General features: G+C 43.4%; 3 protein-coding genes across 3 annotated transcripts; 2 read left to right on the top strand and 1 right to left on the bottom strand.

Moving 5' to 3' along the window:
• Window positions 1-573: 573 nt before the first annotated feature.
• LOC135488637 (uncharacterized) lies at window positions 574-4,949 on the bottom strand. The gene is made up of 5 exons (XM_064773281.1): window positions 4,751-4,949; window positions 3,596-3,662; window positions 3,337-3,459; window positions 2,942-3,035; window positions 574-2,273 (listed from the first exon to the last, which is right to left on the bottom strand). Exons 1-5 carry the CDS (start codon window positions 4,947-4,949, stop codon window positions 1,938-1,940), a joined length of 819 nt encoding a protein of 272 aa, XP_064629351.1. The 3' UTR covers window positions 574-1,937.
• Window positions 4,950-8,024: 3,075 nt separating this feature from the next.
• LOC135488636 (uncharacterized protein K02A2.6-like) lies at window positions 8,025-12,105 on the top strand. The gene is made up of 2 exons (XM_064773280.1): window positions 8,025-8,727; window positions 8,933-12,105. Exons 1-2 carry the CDS (start codon window positions 8,025-8,027, stop codon window positions 12,103-12,105), a joined length of 3,876 nt encoding a protein of 1,291 aa, XP_064629350.1.
• Window positions 12,106-14,792: 2,687 nt separating this feature from the next.
• Window positions 14,793-17,238, top strand: LOC135487647 (uncharacterized). Its single transcript, XM_064771676.1, has 4 exons — window positions 14,793-15,434; window positions 15,887-16,068; window positions 16,320-16,392; window positions 16,671-17,238. The coding sequence occupies exons 1-4, from the start codon at window positions 14,793-14,795 to the stop codon at window positions 16,830-16,832; spliced, it is 1,059 nt and encodes a 352-aa protein (XP_064627746.1). The 3' UTR covers window positions 16,833-17,238.
• Window positions 17,239-19,852: the final 2,614 nt, after the last annotated feature.

The raw sequence follows: 19,852 nt of genomic DNA, 5'->3' as shown, positions 1-19,852 counted from the left end.
TTGTCTTCATGTTCTCCTTTATAACCTGGGCCATTAAAGAGCCCTTTGCCTCGCCATGGGTCACATGTCCTCCCACGCAGAGATAGGTTCATCAGTCACAACCTGGTTATGTTTTCAAGTCTGAAGATGCCTGGAGTGCTATATGGGAAATGCACCGACCAGCTGATTTGTGGTGTCTCCTCCAGACTGTGACAGACGGCTTGAACCGTCTCATGATGTGACTGTCTCTTGGTTGCATTCTTGCCTCGTGAGTAGACAAGAGTTCTCTTGATTGTGACTGTCCACTACAAGTTGTGACCCTCACCAGGAGACATCAAAACAGACCTGACATGAGACATGGAAGAGGCCCTGTTTTTGCACTATCCAAGAGACCAAGGTTGTCGAGCCAAATAGTCACTGAAGGTTTGTTGGAATGCCGATATGATAGGTTGCGACAGTATACTCCACTGGTCATTGAAAGTTGTTTACGTCCAAAACATGAGTTATACATCGTCACCCTCCTACGAGAATTGCCGAACTCATTTTAGCTACTTTTGAGAAAACAAGAAAAACCTAATTCAAATCTCACTGGGAACTTATTTATTTACTTTTTGTTGGAAAATGGTACATGATAATATGACAATTAAGATACAATGAACATAGAGAGTCAAGGCGGTTACATAAAAGGTGCACATGACTTAGGCAAAGATACAAATATCAGCAGGTGAGTTAGGCACTTTGATTCAACACATAACTGACTTGGGCAATTTTATCCGAGATCATTTTATGGCAGAGTAACACATCCCCTGGAATTTATAATTGCAAATAGCTTCGTTAGATAAGATTAGGAACCTTTTATAATGCTGTCCGCCATCTTGGTTTTTTGGTATAGAAATGCCCAACTCATAATATTTTCCGAGTTAGGCAATTTGACTTTGTGTGTTAATTAGCCTATAACCAATGGGAACGTCCAGTAAGCCAAGCAAAGGTTCATTTTGTATGTGGTGTGACGCAAGGTCACAGATAAGTATGGAAGTGGGAAAAACTGCACAAATAAACAGCCGGAGATATCGACAGTTGCACCAGTGTTCACTCCCTCAGGATCGCTGTGACATCGTATCACATCTACCAGGGGACTGCGCCATATCTAATAATTAGTAGTCAGCTGGCAGGTGGGATAGTTCAGTGCTGCCATCTGTGAGTGATATAAACTACCTTTTCAGTAGAGATTAGCGAGTTTCCCTTCACCGAAACAGCCTGGTCTACATTCTCCATCTAACATATAAATGGTTCACGAGTTTTGTATTGTTTTGATTATGTCCTCAACACTCATATACATAAGTGAATTGCATTTCACTTGTATGAATCCAGCCTTATTACCATCTATAGTTCTTCAAACAAAATAGTTTTTATATAAAAAATGCCACAGTATTGACGAGTCCTTAGAGGATCAGCCAAGACTAGCGCAGCCACTCTAGCTAGATACCACCAGTGCCAAGACTACCGCAGCCACCCTAGCAAGATACGACCAGTGCCAAGACTACCGCAGCCACTCTAGCTAGATACGACCAGTGTCAAGACTACCGCAGCCACTCTAGCTAGATACGACCAGTGCCAAGACTAGCGCAGCCACTCTAGCTAGATACGACCAGTGCCAAGACTAACGCAGCCACTCTAGCTAGATACGACCAGTGCCAAGACTACCACAGCCACTCCAGCTAGATACGACCAGTGCCAAGACTAGCGCAGCCACTCTAGCTAGATACGACCAGTGCCAAGACTACCACAGCCACTCTAGCTAGATACGACCAGTGCCAAGACTACCGCAGCCACTCTAGCGAGATACGACCAGTGCCAAGACTACCGCAGCCACTCTAGCTAGATACGACCAGTGCCAAGACTACCGCAGCCACTCTAGCTAGATACGACCAGTGCCAAGACTACCGCAGCCACTCTAGCTAGATACGACCAGGGCGACTCTTCTTATTCATCAGTTTCTTGATCTCAGAGTTACTGTGTTTCCTCTTCGAAGAGTTATTACCAACTTGTGGCATCACAACAGTGCCATCGTCTTTTGGTGAATTATTTTTTGGTTCAGATTTCGACAGATCCAACCGCCCGTGTTCGAATATTGGCATTTCTCTGCGCTCATGCTTCCCATTGCCCATGCGACTGCCTTCAGCGAGCTTGTTCATGTAGGATCCACTGTCTGACTGGTACTGACTAGTTGATATTCCTGCTGAGCCCTCCAGAACGCTGATCCGTTCATTCAGGGTGAGGACAACTGTTTGTGTCTGAAAGAAGAAATGAATCAGCTCACATAAGGCAGATTGTATTTGTGAGACAGCGTATGAGTAGCTCCTTGATGCGCCAGTGCCTCTTGTGAGACAGGGTATGAGTAGCTCCTTGATGCACCAGTGCCACTTGTGAGACAGCGTATGAGTAGCTCCTTGATGCACCAGTGCCTCTTGTGAGACAGGGTATGAGTAGCCCCTTGATGCACCAGTGCCTCTTGTGAGACAGCGTATGAGTAGCTCCTTGATGCACCAGTGCCTCTTGTGAGACAGCGTATGAGTAGCCCCTTGATGCACCAGTGCCTCTTGTGAGACAGGGTATGAGTAGCTCCTTGATGCACCAGTGCCTCTTGTGAGACAGGGTATGAGTAGCCCCTTGATGCACCAGTGCCTCTTGTGAGACAGGGTACGAGTAGCCCCTTGATGCACCAGTGCCTCTTGTGAGACAGCGTATGAGTAGCTCCTTGATGCACCAGTGCCTCTTGTGAGACAGCGTATGAGTAGCTACTGGATGCACCAGTGCCTCTTGTGAGACAGCGTATGAGTAGCTCCTTGATGCACCAGTGCCTCTTGTGAGACAGCGTATGAGTAGCTCCTTGATGCACCAGTGCCTCTTGTGAATTCAAATTACATCCAAACCATCAACATTCATCATGATGAAAACTCACCTTGTGTAACTTCTCCAGCAGGTCTCTGATCGAGGGAAACGTTGCCATCCAGCCATCAACGTCAGTCGGGCTTTCGCTGCTTCCAAGCTGGTAGCTAGGCGAAAAAAATTAGAAATTTGATGAACCCACCATTCTTTTCCTTTAAGAAGGGAATGCCCGGTGATGATCAGACTGCCCGTGGCACCGGAGATTTCATGAATTGTGTATTGCAGGAGTGTTCAGTCGGCTCTTCACTTGGCCCAGCAATTCATTTCTGTCATTTGTCAGCAGGGGTTGAGAGCAAAAATAAGTTATAGAAACAGTCATAGAAGCTTGGCATGTCATGATTCTGACATTACCAATAGACAAATGAGCCTTGAGAGGCTGGTCTGTCCAATGTTGGAAAGCTTTCTTACCTGGAGACAGTCTCTGCCAGTAAAGTGTAGAGATCCCTCAGCTGGTCGAGATGTCTCGGGGTGGTCGTGTACATCCGGCCAAGCTGCCGGCCACACTTCTTACATTTCAACTGGTAGTAGGTACTGGAACACAACGGATTAAAGTGAACCAAACTTGTAAGTGTTTGTAGCATGCCTATGGTCACTTCCATGACAAAGGTTTAGGTTTTTAGAATTAGTGACTCCATCTTTGAGTCCCAAGCTGTTACCCTGAACGTACCTTCCCAAGTCATATTCATCACAGGACGTCAGCATCTTCGGGGACTTCACCACTTCATCGGTAACACCTGAGGAAAACATAGACTAATTTTATGAGGGCTATCACTATCAGACCACATCACATCAATATGATTAAAACATTATTTGATGTCCTGTTTTTGCAGAGGAATCGATATACTACAATCAAGATGTACAGACCGGGGGAGCTGGCTGTACGTACCCATAAGTCTTTGCGGTAGTGTCGCGCGTACCGGATATAACCCATCAAGCTTTTCTCCTTCAGAGAAATACTGCGTTGCGCTCAAGTGCCTTATAAGGCTGTGAACAAAATACTACAATCAAGATGAACAGACCGGGGGAGCTGGCTGTACGTACCCATAAGTCTTTGCGGTAGTCTCGCGCGTACCGGATATAACCCATCAAGCTTTTCTCCTTCAGAGAAATACTGCGTTGCGCTCAAGTGCCTTATAAGGCTGTGAACAAAATTGACGTTCGACCAATGAGAAAGCCACATTACCCTGCATACGAGGTTGGACGCGTGATCACTAAATGACAAGTAAAAATAGAATCAGACCACATGTTTCTATATGTCAGAATGCTGCCGTTTGCGCTGTAGTACACGTGTGTTGTCCAAATTTTCGATTTCAAGCAAGTTTAAGGCCAACCTCGTGTCCACCAGACTAATGCATAATTGGCAGTTGAGCGCAACGCAGTATTTCTCTGAAGGAGAAAAGCTTGATAGGTTATATCCGGTACGCGCGAGACTACCGCAAAGACTTATGGGTACGTACAGCCAGCTCCCCCGGTCTGTACATCTTGATTGTCGTATTATTTCCAAAAAATATGTGTCAATAAGACAAGATGATATTGGCGACTATAGGATCTGTGACATTTGGCAGTCCAAGTCAGAACCGGTAGAGCAACACTGCCAACAGGCAACTGAGGTGTGGTATGGTATGCCGGGGGGGGTACCTGCGTATTTAGAATTCTACAGTGTCAGTTATGACCGTGATGACGGCAGGGCCGAAATGGCATCATACATCAACATTATTTTCCATTCTTCCATAGCTAGCCCATTTGTGAACAACACTTTTCCTGCTTTGCTCCTTTACAATTTTTGACAAAAGTTTTGTTGTGAATGGCGCTCCATACTTACTTTTCAAGGTGAAAGATCGCAAATCCCGGTCTACACAGACCCAGGAAAGCGAATCCCCAACAATGGCTTGACATTCTTTACACTGGAATACTAAAGGGATATCTTGATGTCCTTCTTCGTCTAGTGTGGACTGATCACTCACCACACTGGTCGATTTTTCAGTGGTTGTCAAACTTCGATTCTGATCATTTGCCGCCATATTGCAAAAATGAAAATAGTCCGCGATACAGCTAATATTTTTTTCAATACAAGTGTTAAACTACGGAAGCGTATTAGTGCCAACAAAAAAAAATTAAAAACTATCTCATACGTACGACTAATTAAGTCGTTCGTTCGAGTTAGTATCGCATTCGTTCGACTTTCTATCTCATTCGTTCGACTTTCTATCTCATTCGTTTGAGTTAGTATCTCATACATATGAGATAATAACTCATACGTACGACTTATCATCGCATACGTACGACTTATTATCTCATACGTATGAGATATTATCTCATACGTATGAGTTATTATCTCATACGTATGACTTATCATCTATGAGTTATTATCTCATACGTATGAGATAATATCTCATACGTACGACTTATCATCTCATACGTACGACTTATTATCTCATACGTATAAGATAGTATCTCATACGTATGAGTTATTATCTCAATATGTACGACTTATTATCTCATACGTACGACTTATTATCTCATACGTACGACTTATTATCTCATACGTATGAGTTATTATCTTATACGTATGAGTTATTATCTCATACGTACGACTTATTATCTCATACGAATGAGTTATTATCTCATACGTATGAGTTATTATCTCATACGTAGTTGAATACATGTGGACTCTCAGTCTCGCCACCAGAGGGCCTCCGCTACGCTACGCGTATAGCCGCCATTTTGATTCTCACCACGTGCGCACCGATTTTTGCTTGTCCTGTCGATCGGCTCTGATTAGCTCAGCATCTGTACAGTTTGGTAGGTATTGTCAGTCCAGATGGCCAGGTCAATATGAAGAGAACGCCCAATATTAATATTGTCTCTCAGATACCTGGGAAACGCACGAGATTGAGAGCATCTCAGTTTCAAATTTTTTGTGGAGGAGGTCCCCCATTAGGCCTAGACCCCCCGCCAAAGTTCGCGCCTGCGGTGCTCACATATTCGGGCTTCGCCCTCAATAGAGCCCCCCCCCCGTCCAGCTACGCTGGATCCGCCCCTGTAGTCTGTACAAACGATGTCTCTTATAGGCCTAGGCCGATCATATCTTGATGAGGATCATGGAATGAAGTGACACAACTGTGTAGTTATAAATCTCAAGCCTCAAGAACCGACACACTCTCGTCTTTTATTCAACATATATAGGGCCTATATTTATATTCAATATTCTGAGTTTGAAAATATATATATCGAAGTTGGCGGTGCGGGTTACTGATCAAGATTGTATAGGCCTACGTTTATTGTTTCAGGTGATGGCCGGAGAGGAGAAAAACAAACTGAGGTGTCGAGTGTGGCTACGTTCCGCCTACTCTCAAGTTTGCTCAGGTGAAGCCTCTGATAAAGAAACCATCTCTTGATAAAGACATCCTCAGCAATTATCGGCCAGTTTCCAATCGCACCTTTGTATCAAAGCTCGTTGAAAAGGTGGTGGCTTGTCGTTTGCATGAGCACATGTCGTCGAATGGTCTGTTTGATACCAATCAGTCTGCATACCGTAAGTGCCATAGCACCGAGACAGTTCTACTGAAGATTACGGATGACATTCTTACAGGCATGGACAATGGAAATGAGGCAATTCTTGTCCTTCTTGATCTCTCTGCCGCATTCGATACTGTCGACCACAGTATTCTCATTGACAGGTTGCAGCAGATGTAACAGAATACCTTATTATTATGTTATGCTACAACAGAGACATCTCGTGTTAAGTAATGTATCTAACCTAATGTATTCATCTGATTAGCATATCAACATGGATGCTATTACTTGATACATCATCAAGGAGGATACCGCGGTGACGTCACGGCTTTTCCAAGATGGCGCTGCATATTGTAAACAAACTCGATCCACGGCCAAGGGAAAATCAAGTCATCAAAAAAGTTAGATTTTTTGCATCAAATCAGAGTTATTAGTACTTTTCTGCTATGAAATAAGTCTTCAGACAATAAGCTATCATTTGAATAATGAAAAGTGCTGTTTTGATGGGGAAAAATAGGGTTTTTTAAACCAAATAGCCGGCACCGATCTTCCAAAATTAGCGATGGTTTCAAAACAGTCTCCCAGATATGGGGCAATCTCTTCATTATCATAATGGGATTTGGAGGCATGTTTACAGATTTTACAAGTTCGAGACCTGTAATACCTAAAACTCGCATAGATCCCCATAGATCCCCTCTATTTGTCGAGTTAGCGCCCCTGTAAGATCATGCATTTTCGGACACTAGAACGAAATCTTCCTGCGGATATCGCGGTTTCGGTGATGATTAAGGAGAAATTGACTGTTCTTAGAGTTGTATGGGACAGAAATGAGTTCATACTTCATGAATACATGAATATATTATGATATGGGCGGGCTTCTAAGTCAAAACAATAACAAACTCAACTGCATCTCTACCGTGTATCGCGTAGTGCATTGCCTAGTGTATTTCGTAGTGTATTTTAGCGGAGACATTATTTCCCATTATTTCCGCACTTTGGCCACGCGAAACGTCTTTTTTATTTGTGGAAGTTAATCTGCTCTGTAAATTTTATTCTACACAGGAAGAATCCATACTAGGTATTGCAATATTTCATGTCTATTGGTGTTTTTGTGTACAGGAGCGCACCAGACAGTGAGACGTGGAGATGTGTTCAGTGCTGGTGCTGTCAGTAGACTGAATCTGATTGGCCATAGCGATCACTAATATGGGTCGGGATCACGTGATGTGACGTCACCGCGGTATCCTCCTTGATACATCATACAGAACTTTGTACTATTTAGATTATCAATATATACTTTATAGGAACTTCTATTCTATTCCATTCTATTCTAACAACGAGACGACGTTGTTGACATGGTGTCAGAAGTGCAGAAAGAATCCAAGTCTGCAGGTAATCTAGGAACTTTTGTGCCACAAACTTTCGCTATCCTGAGAGGATTCTGCATCCCCAGCATCCCTGTATATAGTATGTACGAATGCACTAAGGGGCGGATCTGTGTACAAAATGCACTAAGGGGCGTATCGTGTACATTTTCCTGTGTATTTCTCTGTGCTTAACTAGTGTGGAGTGCATGAACAATGGCTGTTGCCTTAGCCAACCTCAATCAAGGTCCGACTATTGACTGGGATTGTGGGCCTGAACTTTATTCGAGGTATCGGAAATGGCGTCAAAAATGCCAAATGATCTTCGACGGTCCTTTACAAGACACTGCAGAAGCGGTTAAGTGCAAGTATCTTCTGATATGGGCAGGAGATAGAGGACTTGATTTGTTCAATTCATGGGGGTTAACCGCCGATGAACAGAAACTTTTAGAGAACTACTGGAAAAAGTTCGAAGAATTCGTTAACCCACATGCCAATTACCTAGTTCATAGATTCAAACTACGCCGAACTATTCAGAATGATCGTCCATTCGAGGAGTTTCTGACGGAACTCAGGCTGCTTGTTGCAGACTGTGGTTATACGGGAGACACAAAGGCAGAAATGCTAAGAGATTCCATCGTATTCGGTGTCCGTGAGGAAAAGGTTCGATCAAAATGCATCGAGAAAGGAAATACTCTCACATTGAATCTAGCCATCGAATATGCGCGTGTTGCAGAAGCAACCAAACTGAAATCTAAAGAAATGGACCCAACCAAGGAAGTCCATGCTTTTCGCAAAGGAGGACACAAATCTCATAGTCACGGCAAATTCTTCCAGAAGGACACGAAAAACCACGATTCAAGAAAATCTGAAGGATTCAGGAAACCAGCCGGACGGGGCCAGATGTGTTACTTTTGTGGTAATCAGCGCCATGAAAGTCGAAGTCAATGCCCAGCGCGTAACTCTCAATGTGCCAAATGTTCAAAAAATCGGACATTTTGCATCTGTGTGTCACTCAGCGTCAAACCCTCACAAATCGAAACAAAACCCAAGACGTCACCGCAATAAAGTTCATGAGTTAGATACGGATGAAACCACTGATTCTTTCAATGATCTTTTTGTAGGATCAATCGAAACCCAGTCCGATAAAAAACCAGTGGATAGTGTTCATGCAGCATCCGAGATAATCCGAAAATTCGCAGTCACTACAAAGCCATTCCACAAACAGTATGCATCCATTCAGTGTAAGCTCGATACTGGTGCTGCAACCAATGTGATACCAAAGTCAGAGTATCGCAGACTATTCCCGCCAAATCATAACCTGACTCCGCCAACCGCAAAACTTGTTGCTTATGGAGGCACAGAAATCGCAAATCATGGTTCATGTACGCTTTACCTGAGACACAATGGCAAGAAGGAACCTATCATCTTTGATGTAACTGATTCAGGTGGGACTATAATCGGTCTCAAGGCTTGCCAGACCCTTGACCTTATACGTGTCACTTGCGAAATCAAACCGAAACATCACAAACCACTCACAAAGGAATATGTTGTAACTGACTACAAAGATGTATTCACCGGGATCGGTTCATTTCCTGGTGAACCTTATCATATCGAACTAAAGGACAGTGCTACACCAACCATACACCCGCCACGCGCTGTTGGAATTCATCTTCAAGATGGATTCAAATCTGAGCTGGAGAGAATGGAATCTCTCGACGTACTAGCAAAGGTAGAGGAACCGACCGAATGGGTCAACTCATTTGTCATCGTCGACAAAGGTCACGGAAAAGGCCTACGAATCTGCCTTGATCCGCGCGATCTTAATGAAGCAATCAAGCGTGAACATTACTACACTCGTACGATAGACGACATAGCACCTAAACTTGCCGGTGCCACCCATTTCTCAGTCGTTGATGCCCGTTCAGGGTATTGGATGGTACGATTGGACGAGCAATCATCGCTGCTGACTACTTTCAGCACACCTTTTGGTCGCTATCGCTATAAACGCCTTCCTTTTGGCCTCATTGTAAGCCAAGACATTTTTCAGAGGAAAATGGATGAGCCCTTTGGTGACTTAGCGGGCGTAACAGGTATCGCCGACGATATCTTTGTGTTCGGAGCTGGTGAAAAGGGACATGATAACAACTTCATTGAACTGTTAGAATGTGCCAGAGAGAACAATGTCAAATTCAATCTGGATAAACTGCAATTCAAGATTCCAGAGACCAAATTCTTCGGTCACCAGTGGACAGCTACTGGTATGAAGCCTGATCCAGCGAAAGTCCGCGCAATCACCGAAATGTCGCCGCCAACATGCATACAAGACCTACAATCATACTTAGGTCTAGTAAACTACCTAAATCGTTTCAATGCTAGTATCGCAACCATTGCTGCTCCACTTCGCGATTTGACTAAGAAAGAAATCAGCTGGCAATGGAACCCTGAGCATCAAGCCGCCTTTGATAAACTCAAGGGCATCATCATTTCTGCTGATGCTTTAGCATACTTCGATCCGAAGAAGCCAAGTGTGCTGCAAACAGACGCATCACTCCGTGGGCTAGGTGCTGTGTTGATGCAGGATGAAAAGCCTGTATGTTATGCGTCCAGGACACTTTCAGAGACTGAACAAAATTACAGTAACATCGAACGAGAACTACTCGGGGTAGTGTGGTCTTTAGAAAGATTCAACCATTATGTGTACGGCAAACATGTAATCGTCCAAACGGACCATAAACCAATCGTTGCCGCTGCAAAGAAGCCGATATCGAAATGTAGTCCACGACTACAACGGTTACTTTTGCGCATGTCAAAGTATGACGTAGCAGTTGAATATCTTCCTGGAAAGAAAAACGTGATCGCTGACCCCCTATCAAGGGTTGATCCAAACCGTGAGTTGAATTCGCCAGATTTCAAGGAAATTCCCGATATACCGGTTAATCTCATTACGCGAAACCATAATGCGACAGACACTGACAATCTAGAAAAAATTCGCCACCATACTAAATCTGACAACAACCTTCAAATCCTGAAAGCCCTTGTTGTAGAAGGATGGCCTGAAACCAGAGATGGTTGCCCAGCAGAGGCAATTGACTATTTCAACTATCGTGAAGATGTTAGTGTTGAAGACGGACTTCTATTCAAATGCGATCGAATCATTATACCGAACTCTCTCCGAAAGGACATTCTGAAAGCAGTCCACCAAGGACATCAAGGCATTGAAAAATGCATTCTCCGCGCGAAACAATCAGTGTTTTGGCCCGGACTGACAAATGAAATCAAGCAACTAGTGTCACAGTGTAGCATTTGCCAAGCGCATCAGAACAAGCAACAACGTGAGCCATTGAAACCGCATAGTATCGCACAATATCCCTGGCAGAGGCTTGCTTCAGATTTGTTTGAGCACAATCAAGTGCATTACTTGCTATACGTGGACTACTATTCCAAGTTTCCAGTGGTAAGACGACTAGGAAAGTCACTTAGTTCAGAGACAGTAATCGCATTTACCAAGTCTGTAATTTGCGAATACGGAATACCAGAAGAACTTGTGTCTGACAATGGTCCACAATATGATAGCTACGCATTCAAATCATTCTGCGCTTCTTACGGAATAAAACACACAACAAGCAGTCCTCACTATGCCCAGAGCAACGGCATGGTAGAAAAGTGTGTACAGACTGTGAAAAAACTCATCCTTAAAGCACTAGATGCAGGTGAAGACGCTAATATCGCCTTACTGAACTATAGAACAACACCCGTCTCGAGTAACATCGCTAGTCCTGCGAAACTACTCATGAGCCGGGAGCCGAGAACGACATTGCCGATGAAGAGATCACTCCATCAGTGTAGACCTACTGATAATGACAGTACTAAGGAGGCTTTACAGCACCGACAGGATCTACAGAAACACTACTACGACCAAAGAGCCAGAGCAGAACCGTTTCCTGAGCTACAAACCGGACAAAATATTCGCGTCCAAGACCCCAAGTCAGGAGTCTGGAACCCTGGTTATGTAACTGAGAAACTGTCAGAACCACGTTCATATACTGTGAAAACTGATAAGGGTACATACCGCCGCAACAGAAAATATTTGCGTGCAACCAATGAGCGATTCACAGATGAACAATTAAGTGAACCTGAGAACTTTGACATTGAAACCAATGAGTATCCGGGTGATATCACACCTCCAACTCAGCCTAAGAACACTGCTGAAAGCACTGATACTGGTAGTGGTGATAAGGTCTATCAGACTAGATCTGGTCGTTCAATTCGCAAACCAAGCAGATATGATAATTAAATTGTAAGATCAAATTGAGAACAATCAGAGACATTCTCAATCAGAGATAATGTTTTAGACAATTTTAGACTTTAGTAATGAAACAATTATATATATAATCATTCATTCAATTAACGGTGTAAGATAGAATTAAACTGTTTTCTTATTTGCATAATATGTAATTCCATGCAATTTATACATGATGATGCCAAATGGCCACTTTATTTTGCTGGTATATTATCTTCTTCAGAGTTATGCCAGAATACTATTTCATATACTGTTATATACTATAATTGTTGTTACGACCAAGCATTCAGCAGATCTGGACTGATCACCCAACTGTGTGAAACTTTGCTTTTTATATTTTTATATTCATAATTGTACTTAGCTATAGGATAATCAACTTCAAGTCAATCATCCCATTTCCAAGGAGGGAGATGTAACAGAATACCTTATTATTATGTTATGCTACAACAGAGACATCTCGTGTTAAGTAATGTATCTAACCTAATGTATTCATCTGATTAGCATATCAACATGGATGCTATTACTTGATACATCATACAGAACTTTGTACTATTTAGATTATCAATATATACTTTATAGGAACTTCTATTCTATTCCATTCTATTCTAACAACGAGACGACGTTGTTGACAGCAGAGACTTGGTCTAAAAGACACTGTGTTGAGGTGGTTTTCATCCTATCTCCATGGCAGGACACTGTCGGTTGCTGTTGGTGGTTGTTGCTCTGAGCCGATCTCCCTTCACTTCGGTGTGCCTCAGGGCTCTGTGTTGGGACCCATTCTCTTCACCATCTACAACTTGCCACTTGGTGATGTCATGCGGAACTGGACCATTCCTTTTCAATTGTACGCTGACGACAACCAACTTATAAATTTCATGAGGTGTGGTGATGTTGGAGAGTGGTGTGGTTGTTTCCCGCACTGAGGATTGCATATCGGGGGTTGGGGATTGGCTTGTTGCAAACAAACTTGCTTTAAATGCTCCAAAGACGGATATGCTGAACATTGTATCGCTAAGAAGGACAGGTTCAGTTCAAGGTATCACTGTAAATGGAGTCTGGGTCCCTAAGTCAAGCATGTGAAGGATCTTGGTGTTTGGCTGGATGAGGGCATGAGCATGCAAGCTCAGATAAAAAATGTTTGCAAGGCCGCCAATTTTAGCTTATATAAGATAGGTAGGATCAGAAAGTATCTTAATCAGCCTTGTACTGAGCGGCTTGTTCATGCCCTTGTCACGTCAAAACTTGATTACAATAACGGGCTACTATACGGATTGCCTAAAAGATCCCTTGTTCCTCTCCAACTGTTACAGAATCGAGCTGCGAGGCTGGTCAGTAGAAAACGGAAGCGTGAGCATATCACACCCGTGCTAAAAGAACTGCACTGGCTTCCGATTGAGGCACGTGTTCAGTTCAAGGTGCTACTTCACTGTTTCAAGGTGCTCCACGGACTGGCCCCTGGTTATCTCCATCTACCTCTCGAAAAAACTGTTCGTCATACGAGGTCCTCATCTAGTGTCAGGTTGCTAGCAAAACGCACCAGGACCTCGTATGGCGACAGAGCCTTTTCTGCATGTGCCCCCTTCCTATGGAACCAGCTCCCCTCTGAAATCAAATCAATCCAAAGTACCAATATTTTCTCCTTCAAGCGTCAGCTGAAGGCATGGCTATTCCGTGGAGCTTTTTGAGGAGTAGCGCCTTGAACACGTTTTTTCACGGTGGTAAGGCGCTCTATATAAATTTTACATCACATTACAAGGCCGTTTTGTATGCACTTCAAGTGCATGAACTTGTAACCATGAAGTTTCCCTGCCGCCTCCAAATCTTTCATTATAAACAAAGCAACGTCAAGTATGTCAGCCTTATTCTTGCGTCTGCATAAGCCAGACTTGGAGAGGATCCGGTTCAAGGTCCGGAGACTGAGTATGATGCCGTCGACATGAGCTAGTGTTTTTATAATCTCTTTGTAATTGAGCCCCAGATAGAAATAGACGCGCACCTTGTCACCAACGGCGTCCGCCATTTTAGAATTCGACAGAACCAGATCCGTATGGCGTATAGTAACTGGTACGTATGAGATAACAAGTCGTACGTATGAGATAACAAGTAGTACGTGTGAGATAACAAGTCGTACGTATGAGATAACAAGTCGTACGTATGAGATAATAAGTCGTACGTATAAGATGATAAGTCGTACGTATAAGATAATAAGTCGTACGTCTGAGATAATAAGTCGTACGTATGAGATAACAAGTCGTACGTATGAGATAATAAGTCGTACGTATGAGATAACAAGTCGTACGTATGGGATGATAAGTCGTACGTATGAGATAAAAGTCGTACGTATAAGATAATAAGTCGTACGTATGAGATAACAAGTCGTACGTATGAGTCAATAAGTCAAACGAATGCGATAATAAGCCGTACGTATGAGTTAGTTTTTTATTTTTTTTGTTGGCACTAATACGCTTCCGTATTAAACAACTTAAGAGTTCTCTAAAAATAATTAAATATAGAAGAAATAAAGTCTCTGTTGGAAGAAAATTTGCTGATTTTGTCTTTAAAGGGTTGAATTTAAATATTTAAAAAAATACCAACTCGGGCTGAAGATCAAAGGACCTTTGGAGCGGAACGACTGGGGGCGAAAAGGTCAGGGAGCGAAACAACCGCAATTCGAATCTAACATGGTGGTCACGAAACAAACTTTCATATTTTGCAGCCAAAAACTGCCAATTTCCATCAAATATTCGTCATTTTTGCCTGTCAGACGCAGGTTATATAGCAGCATTATATCATACCATGTAACTAAACCGAAACAACTTGTATCCAAATATCAGGTGTTGAAAAAAAGTACATTTTGTACTGATGATGGCCTTCAACCCGCGTACAACAACAAATGTACACCAGGTCCAGGGACAGGGAGTTCGTGTAACGTTACATCCATCAGACAGCAGTGTGCTTTTTCCAGTGGCTGCTTATCTATTCACCATCCCAACGAGAAAAGTTACAAGTTTGTCAGTGCTGACCGAAATAGGTTTCCAGTTCCACTCAAATTTAATCAAAATACAGATGTGAATACTTCGAACCTCTTTTTAGACAAATCCAACTTAAAGTTCAAGGACATAAGAGAACACTGCTTGATTGTTTTGGGTCAGCATGTTCGCAGATACAGCACTGTCGTTCTGTGCAGTGCAAGCATATCTTGCGGTGGTGCTGCCTCGTCTCTTCTCCAAGGTGATGCTTCACTAAATCTGGATGTTCCAAGGAGGCACAAGGCAAGATCAAAACAAGGCAAAGTGAAGAAGGGAGAAAAAAATCAAGATGAGGTTATTATCTTTTGTATGGATCTCATTGGTCTTATCACATTCTCTATTGGTTACATTTTCTATGCTGAAAAGGACTGAACGGCTGACTGAGTGTGTCACATGCTTCATCTAAATCAAATCAATTTGGTGTGGCTCGTTTCGATTTATGCATAAATTGCTCTCAATAGCCATATTCACTATAAAATTGACACGTCGGAGTGAGAGAAAGAAACTCCAAGGTGAGTATTTTTCAGTGAACATGGCTATAGAGACTAGTGCCTGTTTGAATAGCTAGAGATCAATCAGAGCTCACTGTTTTCCGATTGCATAATCAAATTTCATTAAAAAAACTTTTGTTGGTTGGAAATTGGACATTTCCTGAGATATGATGACACAGAAAACTTCATCAGATTTGGCAAGATGAAGTCGAAGTTTAAAAAGCTAAGATTGAATATTTCCTGATACTTTTCCAGGAAGATGAAGACGAAGAGGAAGAAGAGGAAGAAGAAGGGGACGAAGATTCTGACACTGAAGCTGATGATGAATATCTACAAGAAGATAACAAGTTCAGCCCCAAATTCAAAGATGTCACTACACACATCAAGTCATTGAGAGTTGATGCCGTGGTTGGTGCAGGCTTGAACATATCAAGGAGGTATTTTGAAAGCACAATTGGTCCATTTATTCAGGCTTTCAGTACTTATTATTATTTTGTTCATGGATGGTTTCCTTTAAAGATTGGGTTTGGACCAACACACCTTTGGAGTTGGTGAGAGAGTAGGAGGCATTCTTTATTTCCAGTGCATAAGAAGACATTAGTCTTTATTAGGGAAAAAAAGAATCGAGATGCAAGCAAGGGTGTTGTCACTGCATTAGGATTGTAAATGGTCATATTTTTTATTTCAGTAAAGTTGAGGATCAATTCTTGGGGAGCAAACTTCGGCTGAATGGAGAAAAGTTGCTGAAAAAAGGTGTTAAGGTTGGTAAGAGTGTGGTCACCCTGTTGAACAGGCATAACGGTTGGTCTAGCAGCCGTCCTCTTGAGAAACCTGGAGAGCAATATGGCTTCTTGAATTCGAAGCATTTTTTCCTATTCTTTGAAATGGGGTTGTTTACATTAGAATGTAACATAACAGGGCCAAGAACTTTGGTTGACTGTTTGAAACCTGGAAAACGTCTGAAAAAGTGTTTAATCAAGTGAATATATGCAAGATAATGACACAACCAAAGCTGCATGGAATAATTTTTGTCTTTCAGATGGAATCTGGTGATATAGCTGACCTTGTGGTGAGTCATGTTGATGGGAATATGGATGTGAAACGAGTACGCTTGGTTTCAGTAGATGATGGCAAGACAAGAAAGGACCGGATTAAGGTGAAGATACGAGCGTGGAGAGGCACTGTCACCATTGAAGAGTAGGATTACACCTATCACATCGTCTCAAGTTGAAAACTAAAGTTGTTGTAGCACAAATCATTTTGGGCCAGCACCGATGCATGACCCTCAAAGGAGGTGGATAGGAGTGACTGCAGCCGGCAATGAGGAATATTGCACAAATGAAGGAGGATACTCAGCTTGGTGTTTTGAAACAAGGAGAGCTATTAATCTTTGTTGATTTTTGTCTTTGATACTCGAGATATCCGTGGAGTTAGTTTGCCAAGTCAATTGGTCTTTATGTGCCCTGTGGGCATAACATGTAACTGGACTGGAAACCACCTTAGCAACATCGGGCAAGTCCCTGCAAAATAAAGTGATTTATTCAATGTATGTGGAATGTTTTCAAAATAAAAGGTACACGAAAATAAAAAGTTTATAAATGATCTGAGTACCTGGATGTGACATGTTGTCTTGATTTCCCAGGACCAGTGTGGCTGCACAGGCCATTGTTTCACTGGCCCCAGTACTGGTTGTGACATGTTATCTTGATTTCCCAGGACCAGTGTGGCTGCACAGGCCGATGTTTCACTGGCCCCAGTACTGGATGTGACATGTTGTCTTGATTTCCCAGGACCAGTGTGGCAGCACAGGCCGATGTTTCACTGGCCCCAGTACCGGTTGTGACATGTTATCTTGATTTCCCAGGACCAGTGTGGCTGCACAGGCCGATGTTTCACTGGCCCCAGTACTGGATGTGACATGTTGTCTTGATTTCCCAGGACCAGTGTGGCTGCACAGGCCATTGTTTCACTGGCCCCAGTACTGGTTGTGACTTGTTGTCTTGATTTCCCAGGACCAGTGTGGCTGCACAGGCCGATGTTTCACTGGCCCCAGTACTGGATGTGACATGTTGTCTTGATTTCCCAGGACCAGTGTGGCTGCACAGGCCATTGTTTCACTGGCCCCAGTACTGGTTGTGACTTGTTGTCTTGATTTCCCAGGACCAGTGTGGCTGCACAGGCCGATGTTTCACTGGCCCCAGTACTGGATGTGACATGTTGTCTTGATTTCCCAGGACCAGTGTGGCTGCACAGGCCATTGTTTCACTGGCCCCAGTACTGGATGTGACATGTTGTCTTGATTTCCAAGGACCAGTGTGGCTGCACAGGCAGATGTTTCACTGGCCCCAGTACTGGTTGTGACATGCCCTGTGAAAAGCCTGAAGTTAAGGATACCCTATTGACTCCTTCCGATTGGAAAACTCACGCTCCGACACTGATACTTTTTTGCCCCAAAGTATCCTCGAAAATCCCAGCTGCCAATTCGAACCATCCTCGGTAGTACTCGAACAGCCGGAATCAGTATGTGCTGCAGTTTGAAAAGTTTGGGTGCGGGGTATGATAATGATAATAATGAAAATTTTGACATCTGTGCATGGATGATTAGATAACGAGATAAGGGTGAAGAAAAAAAAAGAGAAAAGTGCAGGGGATTCACCGGGAGTCGAACCCGTGACCAGCCGATCCACAGTCATACACTCTTAGCGCTGAACCGTCAAGGCTTTCATGCTGAAATGAAGGTTTTGTTTGCCTCTTATATGCAATAAACGAGCGCGCCGCAATTGTGACAAGGTCGCGCAGGTGGCGAAGTGATTGTCCGAAATAGATCCAAGTAATCGTATATTTCGATAGTTGTACAGATTTTTCTCAACATATCGTATCTATATATCTCAGTGATATAAAAGATTATCTTTGCAGTTGATTTAACGTTTGAATGGCCATTTTAAAAAGTTTTTAAAAGTCGAGGTCAGCAGGGTCAGAGTCAATCAATGCATTGTTTGGAAAAAGACACTGGCAGGGTCAAAAGAAATAGTTGTTGGCGCCGATGATGTCAGCAATATGTCGAATTTCCGCCCCACCCGTGAGATTTGCTCTCGTCACGTCATGAGCACATTGAACTGCAAGTGAACCGTGCTGAATTTGTACCGGCTACCGCTCTCTCCATCATCACCAACGATTTGTGCCGGTGTAGATCGTGCGTGGTCCTTTCAATAAAAAAGACGCACGCCACTGCCGTACCGGTACCTGAGAAAACGTGCCGTTTTAGGCAGATTTGCGATGACTAAAACAATACATCTACCTCATAGTTCGTGTATTCTCATATGACTAGCTCAGTGGACTCATAGCCTGAACTAACATGCTGGGATCGGGAAAACTCATACACGCACCAATTGTATACAGATTGTGCTCTAGTGTGTGACTGACTATTGGAGTCGATTGGCGTAGGAGTAGCAACTCGATATATCTGGACCAACAGTAAATATACGTCAACGACCGGCGTACCCCTTTAACCATCCAGTCACCAGTGGTTTTCAATATCCTCCGCCTCTCGATATGACGAAGGTGAAAGCCTGAAGCTCAGGATACCCTTTGACTCCTTCTGATTGGAAAACTCACGCTCCGCCCAGGCCGAATCAGTCCTGGCTGCTCCACCGTGTTGACAACATGATGAGAGTGATGAGACAGTCACAGCCAGGCCGCATCAATCTTCGCCGCACTGCCTAGTTGTTAATATGGCGAGAGAGATGAGACAATCACAGCCAGGCCAAATCAGTCTCGGCTGCTCTGCCAAGTTGTCTACATGGTGAGAGAGATGAGAGACAGTCACAGCCAGGCCAAATCAGTCTTGGCTGCTCTGCCAAGTTGTCTATATGGTGAGAGAGATGAGACAGTCACAGCCAGGCGGCATCAGTCTTCGCCGCACTGCCTAGTTGTTAATATGGTGAGAGAGATGAGACAGTCACAGCCAGGCCAAATTAGTCTTGGCTGCTCCACCGTGTTGACAACATGATGCATGTGATGAGACAGTCACAGCCAGGCCGCATCAATCTTCGCCGCACTGCGCCTAGTTGTTAATAAGGCGAGAGAGATGAGACAGTCAGAGCCAGGCCGAATCAGTTCTGCATGGCTGCTCCACCGTGTTGACAATAATTATGGTGAAAGAGATGAGACAGTCACAGCCAGGCCAAATCAGTCTTGGCTGCTCTGCCAAGTTGTCAACAT

The sequence above is a fragment of the Lineus longissimus genome, chromosome 5, assembly GCF_910592395.1.
Source record: "Lineus longissimus chromosome 5, tnLinLong1.2, whole genome shotgun sequence".
NCBI classification, from domain to species: Eukaryota; Metazoa; Nemertea; class Pilidiophora; order Heteronemertea; family Lineidae; genus Lineus; species Lineus longissimus.
Note: the sequence above shows the minus strand (reverse complement) of the source record. Positions and strands in the feature narration are given on the sequence as shown.